Source organism: Castor canadensis, chromosome 16, assembly GCF_047511655.1.
Source record: "Castor canadensis chromosome 16, mCasCan1.hap1v2, whole genome shotgun sequence".
Taxonomy (NCBI): Eukaryota; Metazoa; Chordata; class Mammalia; order Rodentia; family Castoridae; genus Castor; species Castor canadensis.
This window is the reverse complement of record NC_133401.1, coordinates 41,661,707-41,677,845: the sequence shown is the minus strand read 5'-3', so window position 1 is coordinate 41,677,845 and position 16,139 is coordinate 41,661,707. Positions and strand designations below refer to the sequence as shown.

At 56.2% G+C, this 16,139-nt stretch overlaps 1 protein-coding gene across 2 annotated transcripts in view; it reads right to left on the bottom strand.

Moving 5' to 3' along the window:
* The window catches only part of Unc5a (unc-5 netrin receptor A), a 60,166-nt gene extending 44,813 nt beyond the window's left edge, over nt 1–15,353 (bottom strand). Inside the window, exon 1 of one of the 2 annotated variants that reach the window (XM_020162794.2) lies at nt 15,112–15,353. In XM_020162794.2, the coding sequence (XP_020018383.1) occupies nt 15,112–15,181 (70 nt within the window). In that variant the 5' untranslated portion in view covers nt 15,182–15,353. The remainder of the gene's footprint in view (nt 1–15,111) is intronic. The other variant, XM_020162795.2, reaches the window with a different exon arrangement.
* Nucleotides 15,354–16,139: the final 786 nt, after the last annotated feature.

Genomic DNA, 16,139 nt, shown 5'->3' with positions numbered 1-16,139 from the left:
AACAGAAAGCAAGTGTTTAAACAAATCCTGGTGCACCAATGTTCACGAAAACCAAAAGGTGGATGCAACACAAATGTCCGTCCATGGATGAATGGATAAGCAGAATGTGGTCCAGCCACACAGTGGAACATTAGTTAGGAGGAATATTCCTCCTGTAGCACAGGTGAACTTTCGACACACGATGGCAAGGTGAAGGAGCCAGGAGCAGTATGGTCCTAGTTACATGAAATATCCCTAAGAGGCAGGTTACAGAAACAGAAAACTGAGCTGGGAAGAGGGAGGACTGGGGAGATGATAGAGTGTTGGTTGTACACCGTGGGTGCATGAAATGTCACTCAATTGTGCATTTTAAAATGGTTCATTTTATTTTATTTTCTTTTATTCATATGTGCATACAACGTTTGGGTCATTTCTCCCCCCTCCCCCCCGCCCCCTCCCTTACCCCCAAATGGTTCATTTTATGTTACATAAATTTTACCTTGATTAAGAAATATGTATACATATATGTATACGCATACAAATACATGCATCAAAGTCCAGTGTGATTGGACATCTGGAAGCTCTTTTACAGCTCTGATGCTGGAAGATGGTGGGGACAGTATGTAGCCCGGCCTCCCAAGAGCTGATGTGGCCTGGCCTTATCCCTGCACCATCCCTGTCTTCCACCATCCCCTGCCAAGGCCTCAGGATCAGCTCTATGACAGCTCACACTCAGTACTTCTTCCCACTTCATAAATGACACAGAGGAGTCTGGCCCTGGGCTCATGGAGAGGACACAGAGCAGTCCTGCTATGTCCTCCAGCTGGTCACCACATCAGCTGTGTCCTCAGTGGAACTTTCAGTCTCTGCTCCCCCACAATGCCTTGCCAGAAGTGGAGGGGGTTTGAAGTACCAATGACGCAGACATATACAAGTCCGTGAGCGCTTTACCTGACTCCGCAGTACCCTGTGCTCAGACCCTTTGCTGCACCCAGAGCTGCCTTGCTCCTGTCACTCAGTGTCAGCTCAGATGTCACCTCCTCAGAGAGGCCTTCCCAGCTTATCCTGTCTCATTTGCTACCCATACCCTGCCACGTCCAGCTCATCCATGGTTCTACCAGTCCTTTGCCTGCCTTCCAACTCCTCCACCAGAATGTGGGCTCTTCCTGCCGTCTTGCTCACGGCACAGCTGTAGTCCCTGGCACAGAGTAAATAAACACTCATTTAGTGACTGATGTGTACCCATTTTCACTTGGCCCTATCCTTTAATCTGTCCTCTCTGCATCTCTCAAAGGCTTCCAGGGCTCTGGGTCTTTTGTCCATTCTGCTTTCTTGGAGCTGGGGCTGGGACCTGGCTCTGAAGTGGCAGCCTTGTGACATCTGGCAAATCACTTCTCTACTGAGTCTACCTACAGAGAGCACATGTGCAAGTACTTCACAAACTCTCGGCAATGCTGCTTGTCTGTCCCTTGCTCCCGCTTCTCAAGTTTCTCCCTGAAGCCTTCAATGGACCCCCTGCCTTTCTGGTTCTGACATTCTTTCACTCTCTGAAAGTCCCAAATGGCCTCTTTATCCCCCCCGCATATCTTCCCTGGCTCGCTAACGTCGGCCTCTCTCTCTGGCGTACTTCTGAGCACCCTCTAGGCCTCAGCTGCAGGACCCTGGTCCTCAGCCTCCCTCATGGCAGCCTCTCCTTCTTGAAACTTTCCTCTCAGTCCACATTTGCTCCTTGGCTGCCGTTCGGGCTTCCCCAGAACTGCAGCAGCCAATCCCCACTGGCCCTTCGGAAAGGAATCCAAGCTCACAGCGTCTGTGGCCAGCTCCTTCTGATGGGTCTCACATCTCCACTTCCCGCCCCGACTACACCTCAAAGTGCCAGTCTCAGGTTTCCAATTATCTTGTCAACAGTTCCACTGACTATCCTGTCACCTCGAACTGAACACTGGCTCTCAGAGCTGGAAGGGAAGGGAGGTGCGGAAGACGTGCACACGGCCTCTGTACCTGACACCCACCAAGGGCAGGGGGGAGAGTGGACAGCAGACTCTGTGGATCGAGTGGTAGAGGTGAACATGGTGGGAGGGGCACAGCAGGGGCGTGGATGGGTGATATAAGCACAGGGATTGTGGGGGGTGCATGAGACAGGTACATGGGCAGTGGGGTACCCGGGGTGGCTGAGTGGGAGTATGGATTGTGGGGTACATGTGTGCCAAAGTCAGGTTGCAGCCCACCCAAGACCATGGGCTCACTAAGCCCAGCTCAGATCTTTTGATGTTTCACGAGAAGCCTGAAACCTGGATTTTTATGTGAATTCCCCTATTTATTTATTTATGGCAGTGCTGCGGATTGAACTCTGGGCCTTGTGCTTGCTAGACAAGCATTCCACCACTTGAGCTATGCCCCAAGTCCTGAATTCTCTGTTTTTTCAGAACACCTGTCACTTGGGGGCTAAATGGCCTGCACGCTGCCACCTATGGGTGGGTGCTTTGCCCACACTGTCCTGTCTTCTTCCTAGGTCAGACCTCTTACAGGTGCAGGGCATCCAAATTCAACTGGGCAGAAAGTTCTTAGATCAGGCCCGGGACTGGAGGGACAGGTCTCTGGAGCCTTGGGGCCACCAGAACAGTCTCTGTTTCTGCTTGTCTCTATCTCCCTATGCACTGGCCTAGCTCAAGTCCTTAGCCAGGCTCTTTCCACACAAGGGAGAGATGGTCCTGGCCTAATGTCCCAGCCTGCATCTTTACCTGCTATCCCCAGAGGCAGAAGGGGCGAATTCTCAACCCCCAGGTGGGAAAAGCCCTAGGCCAGATCCTGATTAGCTCAGCCCAGGTCACGTGGCTATCCTGAACAAATCAGTGTCCAGAATTTCCTAGGTGATTTACCCAGCCTGGTCAGGTGCTTTCCTGTGGGAGAGGGTGGGTGACTCTAAATGACAGACCACCAGGACCACGCTACATAGGAGTCACCAAAGGAATGGTACAGGTGTTATACCCTGAAAACATATGTTAAGTCATCAAACGACAGGGAGCAGGTGATGGGGCCACAAGGTCATCCCTCCAGAAAGCCTGTTCCCAAAGGGTAAGAAACTTCTAGAGCCCAACTGGTAGGGTAAGGCTAAGAATAAGTCCGAGTCAATTCCAAAGCCCTGTCCTTTCCCCCTTACCATGCAGTCTCACTGAGGCCACCTGCCACTCACCCATGGTCTCCTCCATAGCCCATGGCCAAGACCATCCAGGCCATATATTGGTAGAAACTTTTTCAGCCTCCTTGTGTCTCTTCCTAGCTGGATTTGAACCTGCTCTTGAGGGCTGCAAGGAACAGAGCAAGTCCACTTCCCAGACCACATTTAGTGCTCAAAACAGCCAAGACGAGCTCTTCTCTTCAGTCTTTTGGACGACTTCTCTCCGAGGACATGGCTTTAAGTCTGGCCTTTGTCACCCATGGTGCTGGGTGCTCCCAACAACCCTCTGTTACATGTCCTTCACTTAACTTGGCCCCATTCACCTGTGAGATACAACCTGGCAGGGTGGGGTTTCCAGGATGAAGTCCTCTTGCTCCTTCAGCTTCTCCCCTAGCCCAGCTCCCCATCTATTTTCTGTTTCTGACATCACTTCCCCGGGCTCAAAGCTCTGAATCATGGTTGCCTCCTCCCTCTTCCCTGCCCCCCACCCCATCCAGATGTAGAAGCCCGTTTCGCAGTGTCTCCTACAGCCGTCTCCCTTACTCCATCCCTGCTGCTGGCTCACCAGGAAGGGAGACCTCATCACTTCTTGCCTGGATGACCACGGCAGCCTCCCGGCTGGTCTCCTTGCCTCCAGCCTCTCTCTGCTCTCATCCATCCTCCATGCACTGCCAGATTAATCTTCCTTAAACACCGCTCACTGCCTGTCACTCCCCGGCTCAAAGATGTAGCCAGCTCTGTCACTCGCTGGCCCCCCACAGGCACCGTCTGCTCCAGCAGGCCTCTGCCATACACACACTGTCACCAGGGATTGCCTGTCCTCTCTACTACCTCTACCACTATCTGGCCGCCACAAGTCACCCCTCCAGCCTGAGTCCCTCTCCATCTCTGGCCTCAGGGACACCAGGATCTGGGTATAGAGGAAAAGGGTAGCCAGGGATCTGAAGCCACAGGCCAGCAGATGCTCAGTCTGCTTGGCTCAAATATAGTCCTGAATGTGACTGAGGCCCTGCCACCTCTCTGCCCTGCATGTCCTGGGGAACCCCCCTGCTTCCAGGATGTCGGAAGTCACACCTGGCCAAGTTGCCATGGGTGAGTCACCTTCTACCATGTCTGCTGGCCTCAGAATGAGCACCTTCCCAGAGGTCCTGTCCTTGACACTGCTGGTTTGCACAACCAAAGCACCATTCTCTCACCCCAAGCCCCAATTCAAGAGTGTGTCACAGAGCAAGGCCACAATTGAGAGTACCCACTGCCGGCCACAATTGAGAGTACCCACTGCCATCCACATAGCCCTGCTCACATGTGCAGAGCATTTAATCCTCACGACCCCATGAGATAGGTGCCTTTCATTATCTTCACTTTCCAGGTGAGGAGACTGAGGCACAGAGGGCTTAAATAGCCCAAGTCCCCCAGGTGAGTATTCTAGTCCTGGCTCTTGGGCACAGGCCTCCAGTGTGGGTCTGACTTTCCACCCTTGGCCCATCAGAAAGCCTTGCTGAGAGGCCCCTCTAGGCCTGGGGAAGTCAATAGTTCCCACAAGGAACATCTAAGTCCTCTCCGTGCCTGTGTTTACTTCAAAGGGCTGGTGAGGACCTTGTTCAGAAGCAATGCTGTACCAGGGCATCAAGGCTCAGGAGAGCCACTGGTTAAAATTTCTGGAATTCTGAAAGCCAGTTGATGTCACATTGGTAGCTTGAAATAGGCTGTGGTGGGATTATTCACACCTTGAAAATTGGCCATCACCTCCTAGTCCTCCCAGAGAGCCACGTGTTAGACAATGACCAGGACTCACTGCTGGGGAGGGAGTGATGACCACCCCTAGACGCTGTCTTGGCCTTGGGTATGGGGGGGATTTCAGATAATTCATACCAAGACAAGTCCCCCAATGGAGTCTGGGGTCTAGAAGGAAAGGGGTCTTGAAAAGACCAGTTAGGTGTCATAAATGGACCTCTTGACTGTGTGCTCCCAAAGGACTGGAAAGGAGAAAGGTATTAAGACAATGTAAGACATCCAGGTACACTCAGCTTCTGACTAGATGTGCCTAGCTTGTGAAGATGGCGGAACTGAGGGCAAAGGCACAGAGCAGGGGGGTACGCCAAGCGTCTTACAGGTAAGGCAGAGTGCAAGGCTAGCTGCATCTCATGGGAGATCCCAAAACAACACAGGACAGGAGGGGGTCTTGGAAGAAGAAGACCATGATGGGCAGGCCTGCTGCCTGGGGTGAGGGGGACGCTGGCTCCCCTATCCTACCATCTTCTTTTTGAGGACTCCGAACCTGAGAATCAAGACCAGATCTAATAAGAAGGTACTGGAGGTACTGGTACAGGTCTCTTGGTCCTGACCAATCATGTCCCAGGTCTGGCAGGTGGGCTGTGGACCTCTGAGAAAATGGGAGTGGGGCAGTCATGGTCAGGTGCTGTCTAGCTGTCAATAAAGGAAGAAAGCTTCACTCAGGGTTTTTTGAATGTAAGCATCAGAAATCTATTCTCATAAATTTAAGTAAGAAAGAAGTACTACCAAGAGATTGGACTGTTAAGAGAGGGAATGAGAGGCTTAAAAGCAGGCTATGAACAGAAAAAGAACCAGGTCCTGCTCGCTTGGGCCCTGCTGCTGGGATGAAGGGACCCGAAATACCCTCAAGGCTGTATATGAAGGGAGAGGTCATTGGATCAGGTGGGAAGCCCAGCAAATGTCCCCACGACCCTGATGCAAGCTCCAGGCACCATCCCAGGAGAGTTTCTCAACCAGGTGTATGATTAAAGGAAGAAGGGACACCAAGAGATGTGCTGGGATCCCCATGGACCATGCATACCACACCAGCTCCTCATCATGATGGGTCATTGTCCTGGTAGCTTAGGACCAGACTGGAAACACAGTGTGTCTGGATTTCAGCCAGGCACCTGAAAAAATATCTCAGGGTCAGCAAATGGAGATATATGAGCCAGATGACAGCAGTTATGGGACTGGAGTCTGTTAAATGACCAGCATTGTTTCCTAACACTGTTGATCCAGACTCGGGGTTACCTTTGAGCAGGCTGTCTTCTGGGTGTTGGTCAGCAGCACGGTTATTCAATAACTGGTCAAAATCTATTAATGACGTAGTGCTTAAATCTGAGGATGATTGTGGCCACTGTTTCCCAGTGGATAAGAAGCATCAAGGAGTTGGGCTGGAGGCATGGCTCAAGTGGTAAAGCACCTGTCTAGCAAGCATGAAACTCTGAGTTCAAACCCCAGTACTGAAAAAAAAAAAAGAGGAAGCATCAGGGTATTGGCAATGGTATTGGTGGCTCAAGCCCAACCTAATCTGCGTAATTACAGAGCCTGGCTGTGTGATTGGCTTCTACACTAGACATAGCACTTGAATTGGACCAATAAGGAAAGTGGGGGGGGGGCATTTGTTGGATGGCTGAAAGAAGAGATGCTCTCTCTTTCCCCCTGACCTTGGTCTATGAAGATGTAGTAGCCCTGGGAGCTTCTGGCAGCCACTTTGGGACTGTGAGAGGAGAGGTTGTTGAAGAATGACACCAGTTTCCCTCAAGAACTTAGTCAAACTCTTCTCTCTGGATTCAACCATGTGTGAAACCAGGAATACCCATGACTTTTAATCACTATGCCCCTCCCTTTTTTTTTACTTAAGCCAATGAGGGTTGAATTTTCCAATATTTGCAAGACACACTTAATACCTATGCATTGTGTTAGTGAAGCTTCTGGGACCGAGGGTAGGGTGTAAGTATTGTGCAGACACCTAGAGACATGTACCAAGGACACAGAGAACCGAAAGGGGCTCAGAACCACACTACATGAGGAACGGCTGAAAGGACTGGAGATGAGGTCAGGAAGGGCAGCAGGGGCCAGAGAGGAGAAAGGGGAAGACATCTTGTGTGGCCCCAGAAGGAAGGCCTAAGAATCATCTGGCTAGCTGACTGGGAAAGAGTCCCCCTACGTTACAAGAGAGTGGTTTTGAACAAGTCCCTTTGGCTTAAAGCTCGGGTTCAAAGTAAAGAAAGCCAGCTCCCAGAGAGGTTTTTCTAACCACAGCCCAGTGGCCTGGACAGCTCCTCCCAGGTTTAGTAAGCAGGTACACAGCACACCAGGTTGGGACTGGGAGGCAGGATGGGGATGGGGAGGGACTGGGGGTGAGGGATTTAGTTCAAGACCACACAATCAAGGTCTCCTGGCTTCCTTTCATCATCACCAGGGAGCACCGGACAAGCCCATGTCAGCAAGTAGCCACGGGGGGCAGGGCTGTGTCCCACCTGCTGCAGGGTGGTCAGTAATGGGGTTCCAGCTCTGCCACTTCCTGCAGTTAACCTGATTCCTCAGTGTCCTCATCCCATAAACGGGGCTAGCCTCACCTACCTTGGGGGTTGTCCCCAAGGTTTTGATGAGAGGATGTAGGTAGAGCCCAGACTGGCCACCATTACCATCACTACCACTATCAAGTTCTTTAGAATAGAAGATGAAACAGTCTACAGCCACCGAAGGCTCCTCCTCTTCCCTCCCTAGAGTGCTTTCTTCTTAGCAGAATGCCTTAAGGTGTTAAAAGATCTAGATTGGAACTCCAGACTCATCTGTAAAATGGGAACAGGGACAAGGATGCATTTTGAGCCTTCAGGAGATGCTGCGGCCAACGGGGCATCCGCCCTCTCCTGCACAGATCAGCCCGGGGTCTTGGGAAGTCTCGCATAGGATCGCCAGAAGGGCCCCCTCCCACCCACCCAGATTTCGGGGGCTCGGGAAGGGCAGGTAGGAGGCAAGGGCTGCAGCTGGGCAGGAGAGCAGGGGAGGGCGGAGGCCGGCGAGCCCAGAGGGTGGATGCCCTCCCCGGGCGGCAGCCGAGCGCTCAGCCAGGAACTTGTTAACAGGCCCCGAACAAAGAGCCGATAATCCGGCGGGCGGCCGCGGGCGGGCTGGCGGGCGGAGGGATCCCGCCCCTTGCCGGGCTCTGCAGCCCGAGTTCTCCGCGCATTAATTACCCTGCGCCGGGGCGGGGCCGGGCGGCCGGGCGGGGGCTGCGCCCCCCGCGAGCCCGCACGCCCCCCGCGCGCGTGCGCCCCTCCCGCGCCCAGACTAATTGCCGATCCCCTCGGCTCGGGCTCCCATTGGCTAGGGCACCTGCCGCCCCACGGCCGCTCACGTGGCCCGCAGCTCCGCTAGCCTGAGGGACCCCGCCCGCAGAGCTACCTTGACGACAGGGTGGGGGGCTCCCGAAGCTGCGGTGGGGTTACTCAGGGGGCGCTACGGCAGCACTCCCATCGGCCAGTGCCTAGCACAATTAGAGGGTGGGGGCTGCAAAGAGATGCAGACCTGGGAAAAACCTGCAGTCCTCAGCTCCATCGGGGCCCCCGCCCCAATTTAGGAGGGGGTGGAGTCTAATTGGGGGCGTACTCCACCCCTGTACGCTCGCGGCTGGACTGGCTAGGGTGGGGCATCTGGAGTTCCTTTGGCAGCCGTTTAGATGGGATTCGGGGGCCGTACCCCCTCCCCCAGGCCATCCTCAGGTATCTACACAGGCTCCCCCGCCCCTCATCCCATCCCAAATCTCAGCCACAGCCACGTATTTGCCTGGAGCTCAAGGTGACCCTGAGCCTTTCAGATGGACACAGCGGTGACATCCAGGCGTGGGGAGGGTCCCTGTTCTGGGGGACCTACTGTCAGGGTGCTTGCTGGCTGGCCCCTGGTGCTCCCACCATGACCCAGCTCAGAGGCCGGGACTTTCAGGGTCCCTCTCCAGTCTAAACGGGCCCTAAAACTTCTTCCTTTGTGGTCTACTGTGGGGAGTAGTTGCCACTCAGACCTCCCCATATCTCCATGAGTCTTTCCGGATCCCTGATCTCACACAGGAGGTCAGGCGAATCAACAAGCACACCTGGAGATATGGCCTGTCCTGGGCATGAAACGGGATGGAGAAAAAGAAGTCGGATATGTCCTCCAGCCCAAATTGTGAGCTTCTCCCACCTTGTCCTCCAGCAGTACCCTCTCCCACAGCCAGCCAGACACCCCTGCGGGGATGGAACAGCGCCCCCTGCTGCATACACCACCAATTGCTCACATTTATGAGTGCTTACCATGTGCCTGGACTGACCAAGTCACCTAAGCCTCACAAGGATCATGAGAAGTAGGGCCTTTTATGAGTCTGTTTACAGAGGAGGAAAACCGAAGAAATGAATGCAGGGAGGAGCTGGGTCCAGGGAGGGACTGGGAGAGGAGGCGTGGCAAGTGCCAAGGGCACAGAATTTAAGGTGGCACTTGATGGGATTGCTGTGCCCTGGACCATAAGCATTTGCATCCTAAACACCCCCTTCCTCACCCTAGTCCTTGTTCTGGAGCGAACCCAGATCCCAGAGCTTGCCAATTTACCCACTCCACCACTTACCTCCTCCACCACCTGGGGTACTGGCCCCTGGAAGCCAAAAGCTGCCTTTAGCCTCTGTTCCTAGGAAGAGGGTGGCCTTGGGCACTGGCACCTTGACCTTCTGGGGCCCTGAGAAAGTCTGTCTGTCACTGGGGGTGTTCACCAGCTGAGGCAGGACCCAGCTCTCTGGTTTAGGGACTGGGACTCACAATTCCAGCACTGTCTTGCAGCCACCTTTGGCTTGGTCCCAATAGCCACCTGGCTCCCAGGCAATGCAGGCAGCCACTGCCAGGGTATCTTTGGCAGGTGCTGAGCAGGTGTGAGCAGCTCCTGGGGGAACCTGCTACTCAGTGCTGAGTCCACTCCAGGTTCCGATGGTAACCTCCCTGGGTACCAGTCTGCCCCAATAAAGTCATCAAATCCAATTCTATAGAATACAGATAGAGGCAGACAGCCCAAACAGAGAGAGGAAGTGATTTGTCCAAGATCACACAGCAATCAAATAGCAGAACCAGGACTAGAAGGCAGTTCCACCCAAGGCCCAGCCCACTCTGTTGCTGTATCCTATGACCATCAGCACAAGGTTCCCAAACAGGCTGTGAATGCCAAAACCCCAAGCCCTGTGAATGCTTGAAAATTGGTGGGCAATGAATGTGTGGATGAGGGCTTCTTTCACCTAGAAACTTCCCACCTTCCTCCCTAGACACTGAGCTTCTTTTCTCTCCTACCTCTGGGCTTGGGCCCAAGGTAGCTTAAGCCCCCATCTCTGTGCTAACCCATCCTCTGCAATTCCATGGAAAATGCAGGCAGGAGGCAAACAAACCATGACCCTGCTGGAGTGAACTCTGGGTGCTTTCTCTAGCTCCATCAGTTCACTACCATAACCTCAGGAAGCAGACACGTCCCCCCTTGTACAGGTGTGGAAACAGATGGGGGAGTAAAAGTGACTTGTCCAAGGACACGTGGCTTGGATCAGGAGCCAGCCCTGTCTGCCTCCAAAGCCCCTGCCCTTTTTGTTTTACCTTTATTATTTGTTTTTATATTTTATGTAGCCCAAGTTGGACTTGAATTCTCTCAATCCTCCTGCCTCAGCCTCCTGAGGCAGGGATTACAGGCATATACCACCACACCTGGCTCCCCTACCCTTCTACTCTACTGGTAATAGAAGAGGCTGGGGTTCCACAGAAGGCAGGAGAACTTTTCAATAGCAACAGACAAAGGGAAGGAAGGCAGAGCTAGTAGGACTGATGGCAGAAAGCTGAGCTCCCAACTGGACAGCAAGAGTGGTTGGGGCCCAGGAGCCCAGCCTCAAGGGTCAGGAGCCCCTCATAAGTGATGTCCAGAGCAACCCAAATCTTGGTGTCAACTCTATGAATGACACTATTTGCACACAAAATGACACCTACTCTGGGGTAATCTATGCCAGGAGTGGGGATGGGGTAGGCAGGGAGGGGCCTACTCAATGATATGACAACTTGCGTGAGTGACCCATAAACACATGCTCATGTGAGCTGATTTTCCGTGTGTGTGTGTGTGTGTGTGTGTGTGTGTGTGTCCAGGGTACAGGTCCCTCTCCACAATGTGGCCCAGCTTTCCTGATCCTTACCCTGGACAGGAAGTGTTTCCAGCTCCCCCCATGCAGCCAACAAGCATTAGAGGAGAGGGGTGCAGAGTAAACTTCTCTCCTTGCTGGCCAGAGGAGCTCTCTCTCCCTGCTTGGCCAGAGATCTCAAACTCCAACCAAGGACATGAAGAAGAGCATTAAGCATTTGGCTGGCTGTGACTTGGAGCAAGTGGGGGGTGGGGCAGAGTGCAGGGTCACAGTGCACAGACAATGGCAATACCTGTGGGAAGCCCTGGAGGAGGTGGTGGCGGGGGCCAGAGGCTTCTGGCACCTGCCCCAGGGCTGGGGAATCACAGCTCTGCCCTCCAGCCCACCCGAAGCATATCAGCATCCTGGGGACCTGGAGGAGAGGCTGGCTGCAGCAGGGCTGAGCAAAGGAGAACCACAGAGAGGCCTGTCCAGATCTGTCCAGACCAGAGAAGGCTGGAGAGCCAGGTAGGCAGCATGGTGGCACAGGTGGCACAGGTCCTGGAATGCAAGAGAGCTACAGTTTGGAACCAGAGCTGGTCTGGCGGTGCTGGGTCCACCAGGAGGCAAAGCCCAGGAGTGCTGTGTGGCAAGGGAGGCCCCCCCGGGTTCAAGATTCAGCTGCAGGCACTGGGGAGCCACAGACCTTCCTAGCAGGCTTCCAGCCCAGATGCCAGGGGACTTAGTCTGAGAGGAAGAGGCCTAGGAGGGGGACAAGTAGTGGTGGCTACCACAGTAGTCCAGGGGTAACAAGATGAGAGATAAAGGGATTAGGAGGTTGGTGGAAGAAAAGGCGAGGGACACAGAGCAATGTTACAAGCAGGACTGAGCTGGAGGATTTGGTAACAGATTAGATGTGAAGCGTGAAGGAGAAGGGAGAGCCAAGGGAGATGCTCGGGTTTTCAGCCCCAGGCTGGGGGCGGTGGAGGAGGGGTAGGGAAAGAGCAATGGCAGAGCCCCTGGGAGGAGGGGGCGACTGGAGAGGGTCAACCTGGAATGAGCAGGTTTGGCACATGTGTGCTCCGATATATGTGTTCCCAGATGGCAGCTAAGCCTAGCACTGGGGTCTTCACCCAAAGAAGGGCTCCCCCGACCCCAAGCTCTGGGCTAAGGCTCACCCACATGGTTCCAGTCTGTAGGTCTGGGGCCCAAAGGAGTACCAGCAGACATGTGGGTCAGGACGATCCCCGGTCCCTGGCTGAAGTCAAAGGTGGCTGCTCCTAGGAACCAGGTATCTTGGTTGGGGATTTTGTATCTGGATCAGTACCAATCCTGGGCTCCTGAGAGAGCCCCTCCCAACACGGGCAAGAGAGGGCCAGGTCAGTCTTCTCCTCTCCTGGGGTACCCAGGGCTCCCCAAAGCCCAGCCTACCCCAGGTGCAAGGTAAGGTGAGAATGATGACCTCCTCCCCAGCTGAGTCAGCCTGGTAGGTAAGGGAGGAAGGACAGGGGAGTCTGGGTCACACCTGAGGATGGGGACAGGGACCAAAGAGAAGCAAGGACAGATCACTGGAGTGAGGATGGGTAATGTCACAGCTTGGTGCCCCTCAGACCCCACCTTCCAGGAAAGCCAGCTTCCCATTTCCCTCCTCGCCAGGAGACTGGGGGTCTGTTACACGAGGGTTCCAGGGATGGGGAGGTGTGTGTGCCAGCTGTGTGACTGTGTATAAGGGACACAATCTGGTGAGACAGGTGGATGCCTGTGTACATAGCACAGACAGGGGCCTGCCCAGGTGTGTCTGTGCTGGAGAGACAGGCTTTGTGTGAGGTGGTGGTGTGTGATGTCTGGTGGCAGAGGGTGGGTGCTTGGCCTGGGGAGGGGAGGCTGCGGTGGCTCAGCAGTGCTGGCCCCCGGCGCCCCCTGCTGCCTGGCTGGCTGGCCATCCCTCCCTCAGCCACTCACAGACACATTTTTCACAGGCTGCTGTTTTTAGAGCAGGCGCAGAAGGAGCCGGGGTCACCGCAGGGCCAGCCTGCCTGGGCATCCACATGTGTTCATGGGTGGGGTAGATCCAATGAGAAGCAGGGCCCACTCCAAGCCCAAGCTCTTTGACAGTTCTTCCTACAGCCTGAGAGTTGATGCCAGAGGCAGGCTCTCCTCCAGGCAGCCCTGTGGCACCTCTGCCCACCTGCCAGCCCTGGGCTACCTCACACCAGGCCCCAACAGGTACCCTGCTAACCAGGGATGCAGATTCCCTACTCCACAGGCTCCTGAGGAACCCGACCTCCCCCCCCCATTCCTGGCTTCAGTGCCCTGACTTACCAGCACCTATCACCCATATCATCCATGCTCACCTGTGCAACAGCACACAACAGTCACACACGAGTAGCATGGCAGAAGTCACACACACACTCATCTAGCCACACACACCAATGCTGCACATGCCACACCAACCCCCCGCCATCACCCAGGCACACATGTCAGCCCACAGTCTTCACACGTGCTCACACAGTGACATGCAGCTCTGACCACACAGCCTGTCACACACATCCAACTCAGAAAACATTTCCTGAGCACCTACTCAGTGTCTGGCAGCACTCCCCTGGGTGCGGAAGTGTTGACACCTCTAGCTCACCACAGTCAGTGGTGCATCCCACACCCCGAGTGTTCATCTGGGGAGTTGCACACACACACCTCCAACAGGTACATGTGTGCAATGAATACATACGAGCATCAGCTCAGCCTCCTAGCTCAGTGGGGATTGCAAGGACAGGCTATGGGGAAGAACGATCTGTTAAAGAGAGGATTGAGGGGTGGGGGGCAGTGATGTGGGAGGGAGATGGAGCTGATGGGATGGGTAGAGGGAGGACTCAGGGGGCAGGATGGGGAGGGCAGTGAGGCAGTGGGTGTAGGTTGTGCTGTGCAGCGAGACCCTTTAAGGAGACAAGTCATCAGCCTCAATCATCAAGCTGGTCCCTGAGCTCGCTCTCATTGATCTGAGATCAATCTGGGTTGGCAGTTCAGAAACCCCAAAGCTCTCTTCTACCCTTGCGAGGAACTGTGGCCTGGCCAGGCTTGGGGAAGCTATCTCCCCCACCAGGTTTGGGGACATTAAAAATGGAGAATTGCTAGGGCAAGTCCCATGCCCCCTTGATCACACAAACACACTCAAGCTCAGTTCTGCTAAGTGCATGGAGGGCAGAGATCAGGAGGCCCCCATAGCTCAGCCTCGGTATAGGCTCAGGGAGAACAGACAAAGGATGCAGGGGAACTTCCTTTCCCCAAGCCCCTCAATCCAAGGAGTTAAGGACAGGTTAAGGTGGGCAATGGGACATGCCAGGAGAAAGAAGGGCTGTGGAGTTTCAGAGAGAAGGGAAAGCTAGCGGCCAAACGCACACAACTCTACTCCCCAGCCCCTGCAGGGAGGCCAGGAGCCACAGATCCAGCCACAGGGGCCGCGGCGCTTTGACTGGCGGCTGCAAGAACTGGGGGCTGCTGGATGCGCCTCCACGCCTGAGTGTGTGCGTGTGCGAGCGTGTGTGGCGGGGACAGAGGAGGACACTGTGTTCTGGACGTGGGTAGAGGCCAAGTGCCAAGCTGTGAAATTGTGAGTGGCTGTTTGGGGCAGATGCTCCCGGGAAGAGGTATCCCAACTGCCCCCCCACCCCCGCTCCACTGGAATGTAGTCAAAACCCTCTAATCTTCGAATCCTTAAAGTCAGTCTTCCAGGGATTGATCCAAGCCCCCGATTCTATTCGGGGGGCCGGGCAACCAGCAAACTTCCCCCACCCGAAGGCGTGGGGCGTCTACACTCGCCAGCCCCGTGCGCTGACAGCTGCTTCTGGACTTGGCAGAACCCAGGCTTCCGGGAAAGCGCACCGGGAAGCTGCGCAGCAGCAAGAGGCGGCCCCCGCGTCCCGCCTCGCAAAGTTCGGCCTCCGGGGGCTCCAAGCCAGGTCCGGTAGCGCGGGTCAGGGACCCCCCGCCCCCCGCTCTCCAGAACTGCGAGCGTTCGCGCGCACGATCCCCCGCAAGCCTTCCCAGAGCGCGCGCGGCGTGACTCACCCGAACCGCGGAACCAGGCGGCGAGGACTATGCCCAGGAGTGCTGGCCACAGGCCGGGCCGGACGGCCATGGCCGCGGGCAGGCGGGAGAGCTGGACGCGGGGCCCCGCGGGCGGGAGAGAGGCTTTCAGCGCCTCAGCCCGGAGCCCCTCCGCGGGGCGCCCCCGGGGCCCATGCCAGCGGACTGCGCTGCCTCCGGGCGGCCGGCTGCTGGGCGCACGCGGCGCGTGGCTCCCCTGGGCACCGGGAGCGCAGCAATGCAGCCGGGGCGGAGCGCAGCGCCAGCCGCGCCGCGCACCGAGCCAGCCGCCGCGCGGAGCCCGCAGCCCGGGAGCGGGCCGGCGGGCGCCGCAAAACCCGGACTGGAGCAGCGGAGCGGGGCGATGGCGGGGCGGGGCGGGGGGAAGGAAGGAGGGGCCGGGCCGCCCGGCTGGCGCGCGCGCGGGCCACCCCCAGCACCGGGGATCCCTCTGGGCGATGCCGGAGGCTCCCCCAGGGAGGGGCTGGGGTGGTGGGCGGGGAGGTCTCCCACCGCCCCTCGCGGTCTCCAGGGACCGGGACCTGAGCCTGAAACCCGAAGTGGATTGGTTCTTCGGATCCGGGCTCTCCCGGACCCGCCAGTCTACGCACAGGTGGCCCGGGAGGGGCCCAGGGCTGCGGCGACCCCGGCTCGGCGCCAGCCTGCGGAGAGCGGCCCTGGGTTGGGGTGCCCCAGGCAGGTTCCGCTGCAGTACTTTCTCCCCCCACCCCACCCCTAGCCTCCAGCCCGTGCTCGGAGGTCGTCTGCGTGCCGCGGTACGTTGCCAAACCAGCGGCTTGGATAGGGGACTGCGGGAGAGCTACGGGGCCCCAGCCTGCGCGCAGAGATGCCCAGGCTCCCGAAGACGGACAGGCCAGATTCGGAGCCACCCGCAGTCCCAAACACGCAGCCTTCCGGACTCCTCCGGCACGCAGAACAGGGTGGCTCAAGGTTTCCCTAACCCACGGCGCAGTTCGCATAAGCAAACAACCTTAGGGCGCAGCGCAACC